The sequence below is a fragment of the Triturus cristatus genome, chromosome 3_2 (assembly GCF_964204655.1).
Source record: "Triturus cristatus chromosome 3_2, aTriCri1.1, whole genome shotgun sequence".
Taxonomy (NCBI): Eukaryota; Metazoa; Chordata; class Amphibia; order Caudata; family Salamandridae; genus Triturus; species Triturus cristatus.
The window spans coordinates 159,313,752-159,340,520 of NC_140584.1; the positions used below are offsets into that span (position 1 = coordinate 159,313,752).

General features: G+C 39.7%; 1 protein-coding gene across 1 annotated transcript in view; it reads right to left on the reverse strand.

The window, feature by feature from the left end:
• The window catches only part of VSIG10L2 (V-set and immunoglobulin domain containing 10 like 2), a 247,992-nt gene that overhangs the window by 73,158 nt on the left and 148,065 nt on the right, over positions 1 to 26,769 (reverse strand). The window contains exon 8 of the mRNA XM_085647401.1: positions 20,458 to 20,778. Within this exon, the coding sequence (XP_085503527.1) occupies positions 20,458 to 20,778 (321 nt within the window). The remainder of the gene's footprint in view (positions 1 to 20,457; positions 20,779 to 26,769) is intronic.

Consider the following 26,769-nt stretch of genomic DNA (forward strand, 5'->3'; position numbering starts at 1 on the left):
AACGCAAGGCTGCACCATATTGCTGTAAATATGGTGCAGCCTTGCGTCTCAGAAGTGGCGGAGAGAGACGTTAAGCCATGACGGCCAGCGCCTCACTCTGCCACTTCTATTGTGCATATCCCCTTAAGTGTTCGTTTGATACAGTTCAATAGCAAGTTTGTCGACCCTGAACTGATGCAAACCTGCTTTTGCATACCCATTCAGATACACACCAACCCAGCCGCGGTCAGCAGTAGGAGTAACTGCAGGGCGGTGACGTGGGGAGGGGCAGGGGCAGGGTGGGAGGTAGTGAACTATGGATTACGGAGGTTTACAGGTAAATTAACATATAAATTAATAAAACGAATTTCGTTGCGTGCACTGCATCCCCAAATGCGATGCAATGCACGCAACGAAATTCGTTTTATTAATTTATATGTTAACTTACCTGTAAACCTCCGTAATCCATAGTTTACTACCCCCCACCCTGCCCCTCCCCTCTCCACGTCACCGCCCTGCAGTTACTCCTACTACCGACCGCGGCTGCACCAACCTATGTGGCACTGCTGTCTGTTTGCTGTCTTAATGATTAGCTTGTTAATAAACAATATATTATTTGGGGTCACATGCAAGTTTTGTGTTCTTTCTTTAATCTTGGTGCATCGTGCAGTTGGACTGCAGTCTTCTAACGCAGATTCACACCTTGATTACATTTTGACATTTTAATATGGAAAAAGGGACGTCAAAATTTACAGTTTTGCTAAAGATTATGGTTGAAATTCCAAAAGATGTTGCAGGTGTTAATTGTTGCTACGGCCATATTTGCATGGGAATATTACCCAATCAAACTTGGTCCTGGCTTCCTCCATCATAATTTTCTAATTTGTAAGGTATGCTCGATTACCTTGTCCACAACTGTGATCTGTTTGTGCATATTTTAGACCCCTCACACATACATTGAACACACATAGTTTTATTCTTATGTTGGAAGGTGTCAGGAAAATGCTTTTCAAAATATGAACCAACAGCAAAGTTCTAACTCTGTGGGCATTCACAAATATTTTGCAACACATTTCCCACAATTACCGGTACATTTGTTTTACACCAATAGGGGGAAGGCATAGGCTTTGCAGTAAGTGCGGATAAGTACACCACTATACCCTGTTTTCACATAGAGTATCTGTATCTCCGGAGAGACATTTAAGGGAAACTATTTTTTGGGGAAATAAATATTTTTAATTCTTAAATGTTAAATTGAGCGACAAAACAATAGTTCCTACACATTAGGATAAGATACGGAATGTTTGTCAGCAAAGAAGGGACACATAGACAAAGGTATATTCTACCATCCATTAAATAACCTGATGATAGTTTAGACTCTATGGCAGTCCCAGCTTTAATGATGCTACAACACCATCTCTTTAACCCAGGGAAAGTCAGATCGGATTTCTCCACAGCCATTTTGAGTATCATTTAAATGTAACAGTTGGATGAATGTCTCTGTCTTATTTGTTCCACGGCACATTTGGAAGAAATGTCCCATTTAACAAGCTTGGGTATATTGGAATCGTCCTACCATTTTTAGGCAAACCTGTACTCTAAGCTACTAAACTATGATTTTAATGAGTTTTAGTGGTAATAGGCCTTTAAGGCGCACAATCTGAATTTCGACAGGTACCAGCGGATTGTCCCTTAATGGGATGCATAACCTATACCAAGATTCATGTTAATGATTTAGTCATTGCTAAGAAGCTGGTTAAATAGTAAAGCAATATCAAAATAAATAAGCAGCACATGTTTAACTTAGCTAGTCCCCATTGGCCTGTTCTAAGTGTGCAAAGAAGCATGTGTTTTTGCTCAGGCAGACCTTCATAATGGAACAGTATACTGAGTACTAGTTTCCCTCTTTGTTTTGGGGCAGAGACGTTTGGATAATGAGAGACAAAATATTTGGTGGGCTGAAAAAAGCAAGGTCATTTCAGATTGAATTCATGATTGGATGATCCTCTTATGTTTCCCCATATATTCAGGGTCAGGTGCATAAAAATAAATGGCCATTGTGGCATTGTTTTTTTAAATTAAAACATAAGTACATTTTGAAACAAATCGTTCAAGGTGTGGGGATTACCTATCTGTGTTTTGTGAAAGTATTACAGCATAATTGGTTTATGAAATGTGTGCTTTCTCACACCCCTTTCGACTGGAAATAAGACATCTGATAGTGAAAGAATATTTTCTGGATTTACATTTCTATATATATTTAAAACTGTATTGTCAACAGATGTCATCTCTGTCTGGCATGTATAGAGATTGGAACCTAACAGAAAAACTACAATTAATGAGTAACACACTTAACATGGTACAATTCTTGAACAGTCCAGATATTAATCAGAATAATACTGCAGATATATTATATATGAAAAGAAACTGAGCATTAGTAATAATGGCTATCCTGATATGAAACCATATTAGTTTAGATGTCATCATCTCTGCTGCAATTTTTGTTAAAATATTTACCATAGGTAACCTGCGGATCTGGGTAATTATCGTCAAATCTCCTTGTTAGGTAATGAGGCCATATATTTCGCAGGCGTAATATTACAAGAGCTGGAGTCTTGGATAAATGAGCATCGGATAACCCCCCGCTTAAAACGTGGTTTAGAGAGGGGATCTGAGCCACTGCAAACCTTCTGGCTGTGGCTATATTGATTAACAGAGTCATCTAAACAAAAGCTGTGGTGTACCTCTGCTTTGTGGATTTCAGAGCCCCATTCGACTCTGTCCCTCGAAATATCTTATGGTGGAAACTAGTGGTGAGAAACATTCCACCACCCCTTCTGAAATGAATTACTACATTGTACTCGGAAACGTGTCCTAAAGTCAAAATTGGAGATGGCAGCTCATTTATCTGTAAAATCAGAACATAGACTGGATTAAAACAAGGCTGTGTTTTATGTCCACTACTTTTTAACAGCTTTCTGGAGCCGGTAGATTCGCTGCTTCTTCTATGCAGATTATGCTCTTTTAATATCTAAAAACAGGGTGGATTACAACGCCTTTTAGGCAAACTGTATATGTACTCTAAATCAAGTGGGCTTACCACCAATTTGGAGACAACTAAAATCATGATAAAGGGCAGAAAAATAAAGAAGCCATCTTAATGGCACCTGGCCGGACTCTTAATTAAAAAAGACTCTGAGTATAAGTACTTGGAGGTGGTTGTTGACAATCATGGAACTTTCCTCCTCCACAAGCAGGTAATGAAAGCTAAGGCTGACTCTTTGCTCTAGCGGTCCTGAAGCTCTAAAAAAAGTCATGGGCCCCACCCTTGACTCCTTGATGAGAGTTATACATGCCAAACTACTTTCCACCTTAGCTTGAGGGCCAACAGTTGTATTTGGATGCATTTCCAATCTTATGGACAAACATTTAAATAACATCTACATTTGAGAGTTTGACCTACCCAAGCACGGTTCCCAATGTTAAACCCGCCTGGAATTCGGCTTACGAACGAAGGGCCAAGGAAAGGCGATAACATTATCACCGCTTCCTGCCGCTAAAGCGGCGATAATGGGCTTGATAATATGCCCTTGTGAATTCCCATAGCAGCCTAGGTTCACACCAGAACCTGGGCTTCTATGGGAATTCACAAGGGCATATTATCAAGCCCATTATAGCCGCTTTAGCGGCAGTTTTCTGCCACTAAACTGGCGATAATTTTAACGCCGTCCTTGAAAATATGCCCCCAAATACTGGAAAGGAAAGGGGAATTTCTAAAAAGTGATTTGAGCTAGGAGCTGTAAAGGAAGACTCCCTGGAAAACCAACTATGGCTGGAGATCCGAAACGCATACAGCAACTCAACAGATCGTGCTTTTTTTAACCTGTCCATGCAGAACTTTCACATAGCGGCCTGTTGTTAGCCCCTGTCCTCTTTACTATGCTTTGAAGGACTAGTCTCAAAACATGTGCAGCAGAAAACACAGCTGGAAGATAAACATGAATTGGCAAAATCTTGAACTTGCCAGGTTGATTTTAAACTACTATGAGAAGGCAGGCCCCCGTCCAATCATGAGTGTTTGCATTTTGAAAAAGTTCAAACAAAAAGCTTATCCAGTATAGGCTAGGTCTCTAGGCTACACTGGATTGGATACCGAAAAGGCTAAAGAATACTACAGATCAGGCTGTGCAACTAGCACAAGGAATCAATTATACACATTGTCTGCATTTGTCCGAGAATTTTATACTAGGATTGATTTTTGTGATGAGTGTTTTGATTCACATGCATAATCTTTTATTAAACAAGACATAAATGGTTACAATGATAAGTTTTTTTGACAGATATATATATATATATACTTGCAAATTCACTTAAAAAACCATAGGTTTCATACATGTTATAGTTAGGTGGATATTTCACTCGTAAAAAACCAATGAAATTCCCCTGTTATAGTTACTTCAGATAACTATAACTCGCGCGCCCGCAATCCTGTGCTCATGACGTCACATATTACATCACTCATGACATGGTCAGTGGCATCACCCTTGACATCACTGATGACATCATCCTTGTGATAGAGTGGCGGTCGCGCGAGTTATAGTTATCTGAAGTAACTATAACGGGGGAATTTCATTGGTTTTTTACGAGTGAAATATCCACCTAACTATAACATGTGTGAAACCTATGGTTTTTTAAGTGAATTTGCAAGGTTTTTTAAATGCTAATTCCTAACTATAACGTGTGTGAAACCTATGGTTTTTTCAGTGAATTTGTACGTTTTTTTAAATGCTAAGTTATGTATGTATTATTATTTTTTTATATATATTTATTTTACAATAAACTACGTATTCAAATTATTTTTTTTTTTTATGGTTTTTCACTGTGCGCGCACCCCCGTGATTTAAAAAAAAAATGTTTAAATGTTTTTTTCTGCCTTCGGGGTCCTTCAGGGACCCCCTGACAAAGGCTAGGGGGTCAGGAACTCTCTACCCTGCCCCCTTTTCACGTTCGCCACCTTCCTTTTCCACTCTCGCACTGATAACAAACAAAATGGCGGCCGACACTTCCTGATTTCGACCGATTCGAACGTTGACTGACATGTAACCACCAATCAGAATTACGCTCGCGCACGTTAGGGTGCGCCCATCGTGCGCGCACGGTGCGCGCACGGTGCGCGGCTATAGATATGTATGTGCTTTTAAATGCAATTTTCTCAGGAACTACTGAACAGATTTACTCCACATATGCAAAAGGCACTTCCCTGACCTGAGGACTACCTCTCTGCCAAATTTCAAGTAATTCTGTTCAGCCGTTCGGGCTGTACCTTCGACTAAAGGTCCTATGGAAAAATGCATGGGGAAAACGCGTTTTGGGACCCCCTTTTTTCTCAGCCCCCGCTTGACGAATCACCCCGAGACTTTCAGGGTAGGAGCTGAGCGGAGCGCCCTATTAGTTTTGAAAATTTCGCGAAGATTCGTGAACTGGCGCCAAAGTTATTCAAAATAGAATTTTGAGATTTCCTATGGAAACACGGTCCTAACTATAACTATCTACTGGCAAGTAGATAAGATATATATATAATGATTCATGAATGTCATGATTGTTCTTTTTTATATTTTTCACCTGTATGGTTTTAATTAACTAAGACATGAATAAATAAATTTGTATTTACATAACCTTAGCTTATATTTTAGATTACATATTCATTAAGTTTTTGTGATCATATCATAGTTAGTGAGAGGGATCTCACTTGTTTTAATGAAAAGGCAAAATAAAATAGGACCTGCATTAGAGCTTGGCAGAGAGGTTATTCCATCACAAGTGTGACAGATATTCAATCCTCTATGTTACATGTGCATTTTATCCAATGGCAGTTGTAATAAGGTGGACAGGATATTGTTATGTTATGGCTGGGTAATCTGTCCACCAAACTCTACGTCTAGCCCAAGAGCAGGTGAAAGCCACAGTAGTGAAGGCAGCAATGCTGAATAGTTTTTAAAAATCTGCAGAAAGGTGCTGTCATTGCATACACATTGTTATTTTCTAACCCTACTATTGCCCCTGCGCCTCAAATAACATAATTGCATTTTAGAACATTAGAATGTTGAGCCCTCCATTGCAGTCAAGGGTGTGCTCTGTGATTCTACGGGCAGGTAGAAGGCAGCAGAACAACATTCTAATGTTGTTTTTCATTCACAGCTGTTGCTGTGAACAAAGGTCTTTTAGAGCCCTCTCCTCTGGCTCTGAGAGGCCTTTGTGTTCACCAATTAGAACATTCTACTCTCTGGAGCGGAATGTTCTGATAGCCTTAGAGCCCTCCTACCAGGCTCTACCGGCCATTAAAGGCCTGCTCCGTTGTTAAAGGCCCTCGCCTTCGGTTCAGGCCTTTAACCCTGGAGCGGGCCTTTAATGGCTGGTAGAGCCTGCTAGGTCGGGCTCCAAGGCTATTTTGATCGATTCAGTTATTCAAATCTAGCCCTCTTTTGTTGAAGTCACCAAGCAGAAATACTGTGCTTTTAAAACCAGATTTTTTCTCATTTGACCACAGTGGTTTGAGTATTGCACGTAGCTCAGAACAATTGTGGTAGAATGTCAGTAATAAAAGGATTACCTTCTAAAATGACCTGATCAGATATAGTTCTAACATGACTAATACAATTCAGCTCTGTCGCTAGTCGAGTGATCTATAATTGTCATACAGTTATCTACAATATTTCTTCTCCTTTCTATCTGCATAGACAATACCCTTTCCAGTTTGGCCCTTGCATTTTACCTTTAAAGATCACACTTCTGAAGATATTTTCCTCCAACATATGTCATAGGTGAAGGAAGTAGGGGTAAAATAATCATACTAAGGTTCCAACGGTGAATGAGTAATAAAGATGTGTTTTCCCTTGTGTCATTTCCTGTGCTTTTAAAGATAGAGCCCAAATGTCAGGCTAGGTCTTCTATCAAATTGCTTTTTTTGTTCTTTTACCATGGAGATTGGTGTTTACTTTCCGTCTCTGAAAATTTAGAGCTGTTTGTAAAGGGAACTAGGTGACAATCTTGCTGGGGCATGGGGAGTGTGAAAAAATAGGCTGTAGGATGGTCAATTTTTGGCTGCAGTGATATATTTGCAACAGTGTGCTCCAAAATACACCACCGTCTACATACCACACCCAAACCACTCTCCTGCTGAATTGGTGAGGCTCATTTGTTACACTTGTTCTTTGTGTGCCGCTTGGATTTTTCATATTACTATGACCTCATTGATGCAACTTTGGTGGCAGCACCCCCACTCTGAGAATTGTTCCACCACCACTGAAATATGGTAAAGATAATCATACCTTTTTGACCGCATATAGCCTTTATTTTTTAGAGTCTGCAACGCTCATTACCTAGCCTTAGTCATTCGAATGATACATTACCCTACCCAGCATGGTTAACTCAAATGTTTGTGGGTTACAAAACATGTGTAATATATATGGAAAGAAATCCGTCTTAACACATTCACTGTAATTCCATTCTGCAGATTTTTTTGACAACTTATTTTAATGACTGTGGGAGAATACATTCAATCAGTGGATTATCTAATGATTTTGGGCTGTGATAGTATGTGTACCTTTTGTTTTGGTGCTGAAAGTTGCTTTTTAAAAATTATATAATTGGAAAAATTATGTTCGATCTCAAAGGACGAGAGAGTCAATGTGAATTAATATGGAGATTTGTCAGATATTAGTGGGGAAAGTCGTTATGATTAATTTCTGGAATAGATGTAACGCCCAAGGTGTCATAAATTGGCAGCACAACAAACTTTGCCAATCCTTGGCAAAACAATTAATTAGCTTCAGCACTTCTACAGGAAAGAGTTATTTTTATGTATAGTTCTTCTACTTGTTTTCATACTTTTTGTAGTACATGTTTGTGGTAAGGACCATAAAGAAGAGCTACAACCCTTCCAACATAGCGGTGCACAGAGGACGGGCTTTATCCTGGGAGTGGACTTCCAGATCGATACAGGAGTAGAACTCATACAACCAGTAGAAAAGGAGGGGAAGGACATGATGTGGGCAGAAGTGGAGATCTCAAGTAAAAAGAGAGTGACTGAAGAAGTAGTAAACCAAGCGGAATCCCAGTAGCCTATCGGGATGAGTGGCAAAAGAGGGCAGTGCAACCAGGCTGAGGCTACTAGGAATGCGAGGTTGCTGGTAGAGAGCCAGCAGAGCCAGTGAAGGAAGGCCAGTCTGCTCAGAAGACAGAGGACACAGATGGACCCAATGTGAGGGGAAAGAAGTGTTCATCAGCCTCCCACACTTGCCTTAGGTCATGTTACAGGACATAATCATGACCTAAGGCAAGTGTCGGAGGCTGTTTTCAAATGCATCTTCAGTGGTGGAGGGAGAAACTAGAAAAACTCATTTTCCTATGGTTCTAGATCAGAGCTGTGGCTTAAAGCAAGAGTGGGAATTATTCTTTAAAAACTCAGCAGATGGTGATGGGGCTCACTAGTAACATGATCGCCAGGGTGAAGGAGGCACAAGAAAGGGGGAGCATTCGGATTGCAGAGGACAACGGCCTAAAAACCTCACAGAAGAGACGGTGGAGGATCCCTACTGGCTTATTCAATGAGAATGAAGGAAAGACACACAATTTCTGGTTGTTTGATATTAATTTTGAGGTTTCTTTGCCAGTAGACAGACCTGTGCAGATAGAAGATAGAGCGTGGCAAATGAAAGGGCCCAGCAATTACAGACGAGTTACTTTTCAGTTATCTTGGGAACTGGAACCGAGCACTGCTTAATTTGAGCTAGGAGCTGCCTATTGGGGGATACCAGCAGTGCTTTTTGGGGACTGGCACTTATTTTTCTGCATCAGACATTTACCAAGCCAGAAAAGGAAAACAAACAGATTGGAAAGATAGAACAAGAGAAAGACGGCACAACCGTCAGAAATTGAGAAAGCAGGAACCCGCAAGAGTGAGATACAGGGGCAGGGAGTGTCTGGCAGTTAATTAAAGAGACATGAGGTTGATTTAGGACTATGCAGCCTTGGTATTCTGCATGCCAATGCTTAATTGATCCGCCCCTGGGCTTCTGAGAACAACTTCAGGCACCAGCACGCTTTCTTTTACACATGAAGCACTTGGACTGAAACCTTTTTCTTAAACATTTGAAAAGAAACAGGCTGTTTTTTTGCAACAAATAAAACTCCCCGACAAGCTTTCCATAGTGATTGGTGTATAACAATGTTCTGATGCACAATTTATGACAAGATAGGCCTTCTGACAGCTCCCATAGGTCTTTGAACCACCATTTTTCTCTCTATGCCCTATTCAATCCAATACTGACTTTCTATTTGCACTTTCTCACTAGTAACAGAGTATTTCTTATACTCATGACTACCATCATGCCCGTTCTCTTGCACTGGGTCAAGCTGTAGATATGCAGTGTTCTGTCTATGTCCTTCCCTGATTACCTGGTAGCTTGGCGGAGCCCTTACATTTGGTCATCAGTTCAAGCACCACAATGCCTTTGTGTGAATGTGCAATGAATAAATGACCACATTCGTTCATCCATTCTAAGAGTTTTGCCATTTCACAGAAATGGTTCTTCCTTATTTGGTGGAACCAACAATTACGAAAATAAAACTAAACAGAGTGAAATGGGTGTGAGGTAAGGGAAGATACTTAATTTCAATAAAAGTATGGCTGCCAATTTAAACCAACATCCTTATAAGTAGAGCGGTAGGTTATTGAAAACTGTTAGTTAGTGAGGATATGTTCATAATGGGTCTGAGTTCAATTTATTCCACAAGAGGCAGTTGATTTAGTGATATATTGTGTTACTATTTGTGATTTTACCGCCACACATGTATCATTAAATAGTATCTGAATATTGTGCTTAATAATACTAGCCCAGACATTACCAAGAACATCTATATGATCACTGTCAGACTGGAATAACATAAACATCATTTCACAAGTTAACTGTCAGACTATGGTGTTTATTTGGCTCCACCCCAAAATGGCAGGAGCAAATAATTGTATCCATATCGGGCAGTGGACAAAAGAGGCAAATTTCAATTAGTTCTAAATTCAGTTGAGGGATTTCTATCAGTTAGCAACATTGTAACTATTAATTCAATTTATTTATTTATCTATTGATGCATTTATTTGACAGTCACATCTAGTGCTTCTGCACAAACAAAAGTATTAAGAAACTTTGCATTGGCACAAAATATACATAATCCACATTAGTAAGTAGCTAGATTAAGAGAAGCAAGTCTTACATATGAAAAATAGCATGCCATTCATGTTTCAAGGATAATTGGAAAAGGTGACATTTTAAATGTCATCTAAATGAGATGAGAGAAGGTTTTACCTGTAGACCAAATGGAAAACAGTCCCAGAAGGCAGTTGGAAAACCTATGAAAGAGTAGGATTTGAGCTTGGACACTTCTGAATTGTGGTCCTAAAAGTACTGAGGTAAATGTTTGCTTCTTTGTTTCTCTGATATATTGAAGAGATTGACTTGATATGAAGGCTTGATCTTATATAAGGTTTCAAAGTCAAGACCTTCAATTTTAAATGTGTGTCTTGCTTCCATAGGCAGACATTGCAAACTGGATAGATAGGATGAACTTGTTGAGTGTCGACTGAGTGTAGCCTTGGCTGCGGTGACCAAGGGTTGGAAGACTCTGGAATGGCAATTCCAAAGCCCAACTGGGAGATAAACAAAGCATGGGCTGCCATTCTTAGTTGGTCAAACAACTGAAAAAGTTATTTTTTCAAAAGTGTGGTGGTAAAAGTGAATATATTCTCTATGTTTTTTTATGTTAGGGACCAGTGAAAGCGATGAGGACAGAGTAAATCCTAAAGATTTCACTGTAGGCGAAAGGTTATGAGAGAAATATGTATATTTAGCCACAGAGACTAGTACCAAAGTATTAAGCAAGGCTCATAGGCACTCCCAAGACAGCACTCTAACCATGTTTCTAGGTGCAGATTGAGTAAATATCAGGTTTCTGCCTATAGTGGCAACAGCATGATGAGCAAGACTGGCAATGAAAACTGAAAGTAAAGACCAAATCCCAATGGTGGCAAGCAGGTGTGGTGTCAAAGTAATAATTGGGATGTGGCAGTGTTAAGGGAGGATAAATAACTCATCTACATTGTGTCTCTTTCTCAACACACGATGGGTTATTATCATGCTGCCTGGATGATGAATCTGACTTCCGGTACCACATAAATCACATAACAACTCTTTGAAGGCATTGCTAGTACAAATTCAACTACTATGAATTGACACTTTTGAGTGTGTTTAAAAAAATCTGCTTATTTGTCTGCATGAGCTCATGTTTATGAGATTGCAACAATCAGAATGCCCTGAAGAAGCAATAGTAGAAATCGCAAAATGTGTTGGCCTTTGGACATACAATAATTATTATGAATCAGACAATATAAGATAACTCTCATCATTGTAAAATTTGATATGAAGTTAATAGTTGCTTGTGGTGCATCAGCATGGGTCTCTATTATTAAGTGACGATAATTATATTAACCACATTGTGTCTCCTAGTTCCGTAGAATGTTTCTCATTTTCACAAGTATTTAATACCTGCCGGCACCCCTTTTACCCTCTCCCTTTTATTGTGATCTGAAAGCAGATCATTCTTCTCCCTTCTATGCAGCCAACCCGATCACTTTTAAATTACCTATGTGAAATACTAGTACAAGGTTCACCCCCTCCACTCGGTTTGCATCGGTGAGAATGAATCTGTAGATGAATGCATTTGATGAATCTGAAAGCCATGAAATGTAGAGCTGTTCCATTGGCACTGAATACCATTGACATTGACCATTTGCATCACTACAAGGTTGCTAGAACACACAGGATGGTACTGCATTAAGAGATTTCTGTATGGTTGTTACAACCCTTTCACCATTTTGTAATACCATATTCAGTCATGCATAGGGTGACCACTTCACTCCATGTCATTACGGTCTCTATTTCCAGACCTGGGCTTTTGTGTGTCAGTCTAATACATTATGGGTAGTGCAGTCTTGGTTTGTTTCTATTGAACTCATTAGAATGACATCCTAGATAAAAATGGTTTCTAGGTCAAAAACTTGACGTAAAACAGTGTCCTTGATGATATGGAGTAAGGTGTACACCCTAGTCATGCAATTAAGTGGACATTTCACCGAAATACGTCAAAACGGTGTTGTTGTATTTCACTTTAGGTGTCCGTATATAGGTTTTCCTGACACATGTCCTTTAATAGGCACAATTCGCATTGCCCTTATATAGGCATAAGATCCCAGTCCTTATCAAGGCATTAGCCATGCTCTCCAAATACAGGCAGGGTCAACTACATCCGTCCACCCCAACGTCACAACGAGTTCTTAGAAACCAGACCCTTAAGCTCTTGGGAGTTCCCCTAGCACAGGATTATTGATTTCTCCAAGAACTCATTTATTATGCATGAACCGCTATTCCTTAAGGGTTCATTCCTGACGTCTTCCTCTGCCCGACTTTATGTCAATGCTAACATTCCAAGGCACCTACCGGGTATAAATATACCTTCCCTTGCCCAAGCAAGTAGGAGGAGACCTCGACTTTAGAGGAGCCCGTGTCCCGGCCTGACGCACTGACAAGAGACGCTGTCATCCCCTTTGCGGGGTGTTAGAGTTCGAGACCCGGAAAGAGATTCCAACCTCTTTCATTCACAAGGTATGGAGCTGACTAGAACCTAGAGGGACTCTTGGTATACCAGACTTAGCATACCATACTATAGCCTACCATACTATAGAATACATCACTTACTTCTTCCACTGTACTACTCTTAGGTTAGGTAAACTGGGGTAGAACTAGTTAGAGATGCATCTCATGAGTACTCGCATTTTTAGCTTATGTTATTTATGTATATGAATATCTGTGTCATAGCTAAAAGATAATGCTAGCGCAGTATTATTTCTTTCTACTGCTTATGCTGTACATAATATATCTCGCTTACTGTCTTATGATTGTAACAGCTCATATCTCTTACACGAGAAACAAGACTATTCTTTCTGTGTAACTCTGAAGAAACTAAGCATGCACGATTAGCTGAGTGAAACTGTTATCTGCTGTTTCCACTATTCTGAGAGTGTTCCGATTCTAAAGGGAAACAAAGTTGTCATGTTTATGCGGTTGCCAGAAACTACTCCCTTTTTGTTTACAAGGAGTTTCTAGTGGCCTCTGAGTTAGCTGGCAAAAATTAATTACGTTTAATATACTCGATAGAGGCATACTGACCTCTGTCCTATGCCAAATCTATAGGTTATATTATTCCAATGCGCAGAGCCTATTAGGGAAATAGGAACTACACTACAGTGTCTCCTTAAACAATAATGCCTGGACAATATCCTTTGACACGGTCAGAACAGGGAGTATTGATTATACCCAATAGCAGGAACCTATCATTAATGCCAGTTACAGTGAAAGTTGTTATATCATTCATGAATGGCGGAAAACAATCAAAAACCCAACTATGGTAGGGGACCAACTTTTAAGTTTATCTTTATCTCATAATAATTTAAAAAAAAATAAGGTTCTTGATTTATATACTACTATTAATTGTTGTATTTAACATGGAATACATCGATTTCATTTTTATAAATTATGGTAAGATGACTCTGTGACTTAACAGCTCGTAAATGGCAACCAGTATAATTTACTGGTCATGGGTTCAAATCCCGGGAAGGCTAACTCAGCTACAGTCTTTTCTTCACTCACAAGCAAACTGAGCATTATTAAACTGAATAGGAACAAATGTTATCTACTGTACTTAGAAATAGTCGAACTACCATATGAACCGCTACATAATTTGATGCTGCTGATGTTACATATTAAAACCTCTTCAAATTGTACGTCGGTTTGCAATTTGTATTCTATTCCATTATTTTTGTTACTAATTGTCTTCAGCTAAGATCCGACAGAAATTCTATTTGAGTTACTAGAAAAACTGGTCATGCCAATTTTTACATGGGGTCATAATCTCCTTAAATCCAAAATTCATAGAAGATGTAGGTGTATCTAAATAAATTATTTAAATCAAGAGAATCTAGAAAAAGACTAACTAACTTTTATATTGATGCACAGTCCATTTGAGGCACCATTTCATTTTTCATACATTTCATTCTTTATGTGATAGACGACAACAACTTTTGCCTGAGAGTAAACGGAACTGTGTGCAAAGTGGTAGCAATGAGCTCTTTCTGAAGAATGATAATAGAATCCTGCCCATTCACTGCCCTAATGACATATGGAAAATCATGCCTCTTAACAATAATGTCAAGAGAAGTGGCTGCAGAATAGATAACATGTTTGAAGGTGACATTGAGTTTAATGTGATATTAAGAAATGGGACGTGTATTTTTTCGGTGTTTCATGTCTAAAAATTGTATATGAGAACTGCTGTTGCTTGCTTTCTTGTTTGCTTTTATCCTGCAATCGTCCTGCTCTTGGGTTAGTGCTGTCTCCTGGAGGTGGTAGGATTCTTGGTCAGGTACACAGGGATGTATGCCCTTTAAGTTATGGTACTTTAAAATATATCGCACACGAATCACCCCTGAAGGGGTATCCAGGCGCAAAGCATCAAACTCAGGGAAAGCAGAATCTGTTCAAATGAGAAAAGCACTGTTTTAAATTGTTTACCGTATTTAAAATGGTCAGTGTACAATCGCAGATGAAGAGGTTGCTGGTTACAGTAAAGACGGGCTAGGTAAGGGAAAGACCTACTTCCTGTATGTGACTTTCTGACCCCACAGAACATTAAGCAAAGCTTTGTCGCTAGTTCTTAAACGTCTAACTCAGCAATAGTAAGTGAGTTTTGAATATAGGCAGCTTGGGTCTTTCTCTATCAAAGAGTTGTGAGTTAAGCAACACATTTGAAAGATTATCCTCTTACAGACAGGTAGCTAATGGAGTAAATGTAGGAGAGGAGCTGAGGTGGCCCCAGATTGAAGATTGCAGATAAGACAGGCAGTGGTGTTCTGCACCACTTGTCATTTAGATAACAGTTTCTCATTTACAGAAGCCAACAATTAATTACCATAGTCTAGTTGACTAATAACCAGAGCCTGCACCATTGTTTTCCTAGGTGAAAGTGGAAGGGAAAACTCTCCTCATCAAGCTCATTGTGTAGAAGCAGGTGCCGATGATAGACACAACCTGCTCTTTCATTACAACAGCTTGGCCCAAACAGACACCAAGGTTCTTTTTCCTCTTTTTGGGGGTCCCATGCCAAGTTCTGAGGGACACCAATTGGAGCCTTAAAACTGTTGGGCAGTCCAGAATAGCATAATCTCTGTTTTGCCAGTATTTAGCTGGAGGCACTTCTCTGTTCTCCAGGTGGCAATTGGTTCCATCCTGGCATAGAAGCATTTTTTTGCTATGGTTAGATCTTTGTCAAAAGAGATTATTAGCTGCATATCATCAGCATAGGATAGTACATCAAATCCAAAAGATTTGATTACCTTGACCAGGGGGGCAACTTAGTTCTGGGGCTAAACCAGGAGCCCTGCCGCACCCGGTTGTCCAGCTTCATGGTGTGAGATCTATAAGAACCCAAGAACGTAGTCTGTGTTCTGTTGGTAAGAAAATCATCGGGCCATTGGAGATCTTTGCCCTGGATTCCAACTCTTGGAGCCTTCAAATCAGCTTAGGGTGTGACACCATGTCAAATGCCACGGGCAAGAACCACAATATCTTCGCTTCAGGAAGCTGCTAAAAACACATCTCTTTCCCTAGCTTCCATGCCCCCCCCCTGTTTTGATTTCCCACCCTTCCTCTCTTTTGCTCTTAGCTCCCGGGCCTCAGATTTGTTGAATTAGGGTTTTTAGCGCTGGGATACCTCCGGGTGACTATGCGCTTTATAAAAATAAATAATAATAATAATAATAATAATAAGACCAGCAGCATAAGTGAAGATAACATATTGGCGTCAAAGGTGCATCTTAGTTATAGTGACTACTACCAGGGCTGTCTGTGCACAGTGAATAGGTTGGAACCTAGATTGTGACGGGTCAAGAATCTTATTGACCTCAAGATACTTTGTAAGTTGTTTATTAATTACTCATTCCAGCAACTTGCCCAATAAAGGAAGCAGTAAGATAGGTCTATAATTGGTCAGATCCATGGGTGACAAATTGGCCTTCTTTTGAATAGGTATCACCTGAGCTACTTTCTAAACTAAGGGAGTTTTCCTGGAGCTCACTGATAAATTGAATAGTGAACATATAGCAGGGGCCATCTGACTTTCTAGAGCAATTGAGATCCAAGGAGAACAGACGTCCAGAGGAGATCCACATTTGCTGAGGTGAGCACTTTCTGAATTAACTCAGGCGAGAAAGTATTAAAATTGCTGAACTAGTGGCACATTCAAAAGAAGGAAAGTTGGAATTATTCTCATCACTTATCCAATCAGATTGGCTAGAAAAGCCCTGATAGATCACCTTGAATGTTTCTTCATAGGGATTAGCCAGCGAATCACATGGAGCTTGTGTTGGGGGTATGTTACGGGAACAAGTACAGGGGTTTACAGTTGCATTAAATACTTTAAATAACTCTTTGGAAGAGTTCCTGGTCTGGCTAATTTGATGAGAGATATAAAAACCTTGTGTTTTTTTGATGTTATGATGGTATGACATTAAAGATGCTCTATATGCCTCTTTATCGGGTATGGTATTGGTCCAGCGTCATCTCTCTCCAGTTATTTGCAGGAGGCGTTCTCTGCTTTCTATTCTGTTGTATACCAGAGAGCATGGGATCTGTATTTAGTAACAGGGCCTGGTTTAACAGGGGCTATCTTATCAAATTCCACATCTAGGGCTGTATGATATTTTAGTAGCGCTTAGTCAATTTCTGGGTGTACAGTCGTGCCAGTGAACTCACATTTATCAGTGAAGGAGTCCAGTGTCACTTATCGCCAGTGTCTTGATATATTTTTATGGTCCTTATTCGTTTTAAATGTCCCCATTGATTTGGGAATCTGTAAATGTATTAATGAAGGGTCCAGGGTGTTAGGGATACAGAATTTGCAAAGATTAAATCTACTGTATGTCATGCAACATGAGTAGGTCCATACACTTTCTGATGCAAGGCTTGACCAGAAATAAGCTGTCTAACCTCTGTATTTAGGGAATCTTCACCATGATAAATAGTCACCCAACAAGAGGAATTGCTGGATGTCAGAAGATGGTTTGCAATGTATTCTGGAAGGTACAGCCTGAACTTCTGTTTGGACTCTGGAGGACGGTACACTAAAGCACCTTTCCAACTGTCCTAGGGAGAAAGTTAGAGCTTAAAACCACAAATCTCAGCACAGTCCTCTTGGAGAGTGTCTTTAAAAACAATAGCTATTCTGCTGCCTCTCCTGCCTTGCCTGTCTAGTCAAAACATACAATAATTGTTTGGGTGTACCACTGTAATAGCTGGTAAGGTAGAGGAAGGTAACCAGGTTTCGGTAAGGAAACTGACCTCAGGTGACATGGAGGAGAGCAAATCCCAGAGTTCAATCTTTAGGATATTTCACTGCTCTTTAGGATGATGCAGGTCTGGAGGAAAAGCTAATGCAAGTCATTCCATGTTGTGGTGATGTGGTAAAATTTTCTAGGTCATTCATGGCATTTGATATAGAACGTATGATGCCTTTAAGTGGTGCCGGATTGCTTTCGGGTATGCTGTTTGGAAGATCGGAGCCTCAATCCAGGTGTGAGAACCGGTTTGCATTTTTGTTCTAAGACTGATTTATGTAAGAAAAGTTTACACTTTTTTTCAGCAGGGATTACAGAAGCTATCATGCTGTCTTGGTTTTCCTGGTGATGTGTTCTTTGCAGGTGAGGTTTTTGTCTTGGTTGATTCCTGGTGAGTTTGTGTTGCTTGTCAGCTGAGGAGAGAAACCATTGGAGCTCATGTTGGATCGCCAAGCTTGCTCTGTGATTGCTTGGCAGTATTAGCAAAAAACTCAGACTTTTGGGGGGGTTAGCTTTAGGAAGGAACTTGGCATCCAATTCTGGATTAGCTCCAGGCAGGTTTTGAATTGTTGAGTGTCATTTGTCAAGGTGACTTTAAGGTAGATCTGAATGTTGTTAGCATACTGAGACATTTTCATGGTATCAGTGAGTAATATTCTGAGACGTTCTAATGCTGAAGTTCAAAATTATGGGAAAGTGAAGGGATCACTGGAGCACTCCAGAGGACATGGGGAATTACTAGGGTCTTGTAGACCCTTTATTCACAAGTTGATGTCACTTGATGAGGCAGAAGGTGAGTCAATGTAGGGCTGTGTCAGAAAATCCCATATGTGTTTGCAGGATTATTAGTTGGTCTATGAAAGTACCCCTGTGGAGGTCTGTGAAGGAGTTAAAACCAACATTTTTGTTCACCAAATGCAGAGGTGAGGTATGACGAATGGATAAAGTGATGTCAAAGTGGTCCATACAGTTCTGCAGTATGGGACATTGCAGAGCACTATGCGTGATGCTGAGGTGATGGAATTGAGTGTGTTGCATTTTGGGTGAGTTGGTTTGGAGACATGCTGCTTGATGCTCAAAATATTGATAAATGTGTTGAGCAAGCCCTTGTTGTCTTTGTGATGATGTCTGCAAGTTAATTAAAGTATCAAAGAAATATAGGGTTGCCTGTGCTAAATGGAGATAGAGGTGAAGAGGTCTGAGATTTCTTTTATAATGTCCTGCTTGGAGCTGCTGGGGGGCATTTGCATATCAGATGAAACATTGCTTTCTGAGGTACTGAGAGGAAGAGTGGCAGGTGAGGAACTCTAATGACTCAGGTAGTGCTAGGCTAGTAAGGGTTCAGGGCCATGGAGACTTGGTGATCTCTAGTCGTCCTTCTGTCAGTGCAGTATATGATTGGGTTCTGTAGCCAGGAAGGATAATGGTATTTAGAATGCACATTTAGGTGGGGGTGAGCCATAGATGAACAGCATGTTGAGGTTGTGTTGTGTGATGATGTGGGCTATGTCAGCGGCCTAAATGACTTCTGAGCATGCATTGATTAGCATACGTTGCATTGTTGGGGATGGTAGCTAGATTTCAAGTGAGTGGTATGCGAGTGAATGGGGCTGTTGGTGTTGAATGTGCATGTAAAGTACTTTTGTTTGTGTAGTCTGAGTATGGTTGTATGTTATGTGCTGTGGTGTGTGAAAGACACATGATGCTGAATGCTTAACTGAGGAGCTGTAGGTCTGTTAAACTAGGCGATAGCGCACAGTAATAAAGCAGCTTTTAAACATACAAAAATTACTTAAAGTACGTCAAAAATTCAATCTTACCTATCAATTCTAAGGCTGATGATTGATTATTGGCATCTTCTATTGAAATAGTCAACTAAGGTATTTCCGTCTTTAATCTAAAAACATTAGGCAATACAACAAAAAAGTCCAACAGAAACAAAATATATTTGATTTGCAAATACATCATCCATTATTACTCTGAATTTTAGGCACTACACCTGTACACTGCCAGCTGGGATGTACCTCAAGCCTATATTTTAAAATGTCAGTTCTTATTTTGGATTCAGGTATCCTAGATAAATAATAAAATAATCAGTAATTCTTGAGTAATTGGGATTTGCAAACATGTCACTATATTGAACATAATATTTGTGGATTCTGCCAGTGCATCCAGAACCTCAGATTTCATTGTATCAGTGTTCACATCAAGATAAGTTATTTGAAAAGAGTGACTCCAAAAATTATAGAGCTACGCCACATCTAACTTACACAATCTGTAATCAATCTTTCTTCTTCCAAATACTAATATAATTGGCTTTTTTGTATGCATTTGCAAGCTATTGTGGACGCTGAGTAAAGCTGAAGTGCAATGATTTTTCTGGGAGTCGCACCCGTTTGTATGACCAGCATGGACAAGCCATTTGAATATAGCAAAGCTGCTCCAAGCCACTAGACAATTCTGTATTATCGAAACTTTCTGTGTACAGCACAGATTTTGGCACTGTATAATAGCGTAATGTTCTAGTTAATAGACTATGGGCCAGTGGTATAAAGCCATTTGGTGATTGAAAACTCTGCGATTTACGAAATCATTTGGTTTCAGGGGCGGCTTGCCAGCTAAGGCCGAGGAACGGTGCCACTCTGCTACACCGGCCCTTACGACAGTCCACCACATGGTGGCCTTGTTTGTCGATTTTTCAAATTAGCACATCAACAGTGTTTAATAATTCAAAATACATAAAAATACATAAAAAATGATAATGTAAGCCACCCGAGCCATTGTTATAGCTATGGGTGGCCTGAAATAGTCTGAATTGTAACACTTGTGGGAGTTTGATGGTTATTTGTTGAGCTGGAACTGACATAGGTAGTGCCTGCAGGCGCAATGGGCTGTGCAAGTTTCAGTGACCTCCTGAGAAGGGCCCTGGCACATACTTTTTTTTACAAATAAAGCACTGGCTAAAATTAACATATGAGTACCTGGCGTTTTAACCTCTGAAGGGAAGCCTGTTGTCCTGTGGTTGACGGCTAATATCCGGAAAGCGTACACAATACTGGGATCCAGACCTCCTAACTTGTGACCCCGGATCTCAGGTTCGATGTCATTGATAACGATGTCCCAGTTGTCCATTTTAGGGCCATTTTCTGAGACTTTCCCTGCTGACCGTTTGCTCACTTGCCTTTGCACAATGAATCCAGTCAAGTTCCCAGAGCCTTTGGTCATCCATTCCACATCCACCTCTGTTCGTTGTTTGCTGTACATGAGTTTGCTTATTGTCACATTTGGCGGTGTGGGGTGCTCTGCAAAAGAAGGAAAATAGACAAAAAATAAATACAATGGTCAATTTTGCTAGTAGCATACAAGAAATGAGACAACATTTAAAAAGAGCGATAAGATATGAATGCTGTAATGAAGAATTTGGGCCATGATCAAGGCAAGGTGTATATATTAGTTTATAGAGAGAAAAATGATCTTCTACCAAACTCATGCATCCGGTGTCCTTCACTCGCTTTTCATCTTACAAGTGCTTCAAAATTAGGAGACCTATTACATTAAGCCTATTTCACACAGTCCCCTTTGGATTACAAGGAAAACAATACATGGTATCTCATTCAATATAAAAAAAAATAGTGAACAATTCCTGCCCTTAAAATAAAACACATCCACTACTATGACTTATGCTGCCATGGTTGCTTCATCGAGTACTAGCACTACTACTGCTGCCACTCTATTTCTACTACTGGCAGTACCACTACATCTATGTGTGTAACTAGACCTATTCGTTTTTTACTACCTTTTATGCCTACTATCCATATCAGTACTATTAAATCTACTACTGTTACCACAACTACTACTTCTTGCATACCAAGTACTACACAAATACTTTTACAGGTACCTGCTATAACTTATTCTAGTAGTATTATGAAAACTATTCTACTACTTAAACTTTTACTACAAGTTTTAGTACCCTAAGTACTGATGCTACTTCTATGAATACTACCAGAACTGCTAGTATGAATAGCTGTATGTTTATTACATATATTGTTTGCTGCTGCTGCTGCTCCTCTTTATGCGAGAAGTAGTACTAATTGTAATAATATCACTACTACTCCTCCTACTACTACTAATGCTATGGTTAATACTTCTAGAGGTGATTTTTTAAACAACTCTTTTAGTTCTACAACTGCTGTTAATACTAACCCTGCCAGTCCTACTCCCAACTGTCCAATTACCAGTACTTTTAAGTGTTCCAGGGGTAGTGAAAGTAGGGTAGTAAAAGTAGTACCACTAGCGAAATACAGTTTAAAGGAATGTATGACGTTACAACGCATACATTTACATCGCGGTACATTACATCGCGGTTTTTACAACGCAAGTCGTTACAACGACTTGCGTTGGAGGGCGCTGGACTTAGGAGTAGTATAATTTACTATTCCAACTACAGTCTACGTACAGTAGGGAAGGTGTTGGATAGTAAATTATACTATTCCTTGTCCTAGAGCGCCATCTAGCGCAAGTCGTTGTAACGACTTGCGTTGTAAAAACCGCAATGTAATGGCATCGCGATGTAATCCCCGCGTTGTAAACGATGTTTCCCGTTTAAAGTGGTAACCTCGCATCTTTTTTCTCATATAATCTCGTGATTCCTTATGTTTCACTTTTGACAAACGATATGACAGGTAATTAAATAAATTATCAACTCAGTGTTTAGTTTGAGGTATGACATTGAAATGAATCGAAAATTAACTTATAAAGAGCATGTTTACCCTAAGGTGTCTTGGTGCTATAAGCCTGAAAGCCACAAAATGGGAGGAGAGAGCATCCTGACTAAAACATAAAAATGGGAGCTAGAGCATAAAAATCCAGGTTTATAGGCTTCTTCTAAATAGCTTGTGATCTTCAATCTATTTGATATAAAGGGGCAATGATTTCCAAAGTTTGGCTGTAGCAGAAGAGAGTGATCTACCACCCCATCTAGCCTGTACTACTTTGTAAACTACCATCGCACTGGCTTTTAAATGAAGGGTCTGTCTAGTTAAGTATCACTGAAATTTAGATCTTAACCATTTAACCAGAGTTGTGTAGTGCTTTATGTGGTAGACATAGCACCTTGAACATGATCCTTTTTCATGAGGAACCAAAGTAATTTATTCAGTTCCTGCAAAATCGACTGATATTTTGGAATGTTTAGGATCAGTCAAGCAGCAGCATTATGCACTGCCTGTAGCTTATTGACAGATATCTGGTTAATGTTCAAATACAGCACATTACAGTAGTCAAGACTAGAAGAGAGAAGGGCCAGGACAAACGATTTGCATGCTGAAATGAGAATGTTAAGAAAGATGGTCTTCAAACTCCTAAAAGTGTTGAAGCATGAGGATGTTCTTTAGCTGTCCTATTTATCAAATGTCAATATATCATCAAAAATCTATTCTTGGCCGACTTAACTGGGTTAGGGGGAGTGCCAAATTCATTAGGTCAACAGATATTAGACCAGATAGAAGGTTCCCTACCAAAGATGAGACCCTCAGTTTTATCAGCATTTAATATACAATTCTTTTAAAGACAATCCTGTTTCATCTACTTACCTACTTCTTGCATGCAGTTGTGGAAGTTGATAGCGGCAGTTTGAACATTATCAGTAATTGTAACAATTATCTAAGTTTTGTCTGGGTACAAGAAAACTTGAATTCCGAATGATTTAATCAGACTATCAACAGTTGACACATAAAAATTAAAGAGGGTGCGGCTAAAAGACAAAATGGGCTTAGATAAAATGCCCGCACACAACAGGTTGTGTTCTATCGTCAGGAAAGAGCACATTTATTCTAAAGCCTTATCTGTAGCTGAGTGAGGCAGGCCATAAACACAAAGAAAGAGACAGTTTCAAAAGCAGCAGACAGGTCAAACATAAAGAGGGAGGAGGCACTGCCACCATCCACAATACCTCTGATACTGTCTACGGCTGCCATTATTGATTCAAGAGGTCATAATTGTCTAAGAATGTCATAAGTTCTTGGCTCCAAAAAGTTTCTAAGATCTTAGCAGGCATAGGCAGGAGAGAAATAGGTAGAGAAATGTTAAGATCTTTGGGCTCTGCAGTGGCTTTTTAATAAGTGGCATAACTGTAGTTTCCTTCAATGCCATTGGAAAGTTACCCAATCAATAATCTTAATATAAAATGTTGTGCAACAATGTTTGGACAAGCTGAGAAATTCTGCAGGGAAAGCATCTGATGGCGCCTCGACTTCATAGCGAGATGAGATCATGGGCTTACAACTCCCAAAGATGGAACAATGTTGGTAGGACTCTGTCATTACATATGACAGGTGAGATATTACAATGAACCTGGGAATCCATATTAACAGGTGGAAATTCCTGATAGATATTGCTAATGTTCATCTGAAAATAAACTACAAGATGAACAGAGAAAGAATGTGTCATGTCATTAAGTGGGCTAGCATGTCAAGAACCATGTTTAAGTATAGTAAAAAAATCTTTTGCCAGGTTTATAGCACTATCGAAATTGTGAGTAAAGTATTTCGATTTTTCTTCAAAAATTGCTGCTTTGTACTTGCACATCATGTATTAATATATTAATTTTTCTCGTGGATCATATATTGATCTACTTTTTCATTTGTGTCTGTTGAATTTTTGCTTAAAGTACCTAAGATTTTCTGAAATCCATGGCACAGTGGGGTTGGACCTATATATATATATTGGGCAATAAGATATCTTAGTTTATAGAGGAATCTTACATTCTGTTTTGACATTTCGAGCAGACATTTAAGAAAAAAAACGTTGGAGATGAGCAGTGGAGATTAGTTGACCATAGTTAGGCATGTGAATCCTTATAATAGGGCTCTAAATATAATGGACGTGTTTCTCAAATCTCCCAAAAAGATGGAATCATTCAAACTCAATCAGGTTTCCCTTGATCCACCTGAAAACAATTGCTCCTGTCCCAGATGCCCACCTGGTTAGCATGAAAAACAAAGCTGTCAATAGGAAGGGCTGTTTTAACACATATGGTATATTTGTATGAGTTATGTGGTTGGTGTTCTTAGAGACCATGAATGAGTAAAGGGAAAGAAAAAGGAGAAATACATAGAATAAGTTGAACTAAGAATTCATCTATGAAAGGTTAAGAGACTTATTTTGATGTCGACGGGAATTGTTTCCGCCGGACACAGACTCGGGCCTGGGAACGACCGATACCCGGTTGGTGGTCTCGACCAACTAATTTCAATGTAACCGAACACTGTTTGGTCGCATGCTCCCTTTGCTCAATGGGAGCTCATGTTACGGTCATAAACCGTCTGTGAACCAAGCTCCCATTGAGGAAAGGGAGGTGTAGTTCATCCCTGCACCCTGTGGCATATTATGTGTTTCTTTCTCAAACCCCTGTATCATTATGATTTGTTCGCGACAAATAACACCCACGGTCCTGACGAAACGCCACAGGATCCATTAGGCACCATCTAGGGACCATTTAGTCGTGAAAAATGTCGACCTGATTAGACCTAAATTCACCATATTTGCGATGTCTCTGTCATGGTACACGGGTGAGCAGTGCTGGCAGTCGGGGCATCGCCACGTATATCTGGTGCAATTAAAAAAATCAATTTTGGACGGATATCTTGTGTCACTAACACCCCATTTCTCAGCCATGGGATCAGAGTACCTCCACCCTTGCCCCATATGTGGGCTTTCACAACGATTTTTAGCCCCAGGAATTTTCTGTTCAGGTTGTGTCCAGCCAATCAGAGCATTCTCGGCGCATGCATTCGCGAGTCATCGTGAAACCACCAAGATATATCCGTGACCAGAGATAGCACTATCATTTTAAATTCACATTTCTCAAGAACTACTGAACGGATTTACACCAAATAAGCAAACGGCACTTCCTGGAATCGACATCTACCTCCCAGCCAAATTTGTTGTAAGTCTGTTCAGCGGTTTGGGCTGTAAGTGTGGCTAAAGGTTCCTATGGGAATTAACATTACAAACGCAACCTTATCTCACCCCCCAAATTCTCAGTCCCCACTGTACGGATCTTCCCCAAACTGTCCATAACAATACTACCCACTGTGACACTTGTTTGGGAAAATTTCATGCAGATTGGTCAAATGACGCCAAATTTATAGCCAAGTCAGAAAATGCTTTTCCTATGGAAACTAGGTATTAACTATAACTACCTACTGAGGACCGCCAGTAGGTTATATCTATCTATATATATTATTTTTTTCAGGAACAAACATTGGAGTTAACTAACAGTGAAAAAAAATGGAATGTGTGACTCCTACGAAAGTGGCCACAACTGAACGTTTATAGTTGACTGAATAGGAGTAACCAATGAAAATGTGTCTTTGAAAGGACAGAGTGCCTGTGCGTAGCCGTCCTGCCAAGTGGATTAATTATAAACTCCCACACGACATGGGAAGCAGCATTAGACACAAGTGACTCCTTCTAACCCCCACGCTGTTAATTGTGCTGCTTAGTTTCCCATAATGCACCACAAGGTTTTTCAGTTTTCAAGGACTATCAAACCTTGTTCATGTTTTCGAGTCTGAACTGTGTTTGCAGAGTGAGCGGAAACAGTAAGGCAAAATTTTATGGCGTGAAGCACTTTTCCAGTCCTAAAAGTCAAATGATTCATACTGCCACATTTTATAGCCTTTAGTTATTAATATCAGATGAATGTGTGGATATTGTCAAAAGTAAATATGTTTGCAACCACATTAACATCTGACGACGGCAGCTAGCCTATGTTTAGGAAAATGTCAAGCATATAATAAAATCTGTCATTAGAAAAACTCTGAAAAGCAGAGTTTGAGTTAAAAACGGAATGAATGTGGACTAGCCAGCAAAGATGATACTCACTTAATGTGTACCATTGTGGTATTAGCCAGACTCGGACTCCAATCATCCTATCTTTCAAAGGTATTGACCAATCATAACTTCCTAAAGTGTCCTGATAAGACAATCAGTTTGACAATTAAAGCTGTTTAGCATTTGGTAAGCCCAATCTCCGGGAAAAGTTACTGCCTGACCAAGTTCCAGGAAAGGGATGGGCCTTCCCAGTATGGCCACTAATAGGCATTCGGTGGCTGCCAAGCACTGCCTTCCATTTGATATAATTGGTGCTGATTTTCCTTAAGCATCAATTTTTTCTAAGAATATGTAACCTAAAATACTGGTCTACCTCAAACTTTGGAACTTCGATTGGTCCAGTCGTTGGAGGCTCCTATAGTGTTAGTGAAGAGCATAGGAGCATTAATTTTGGATCA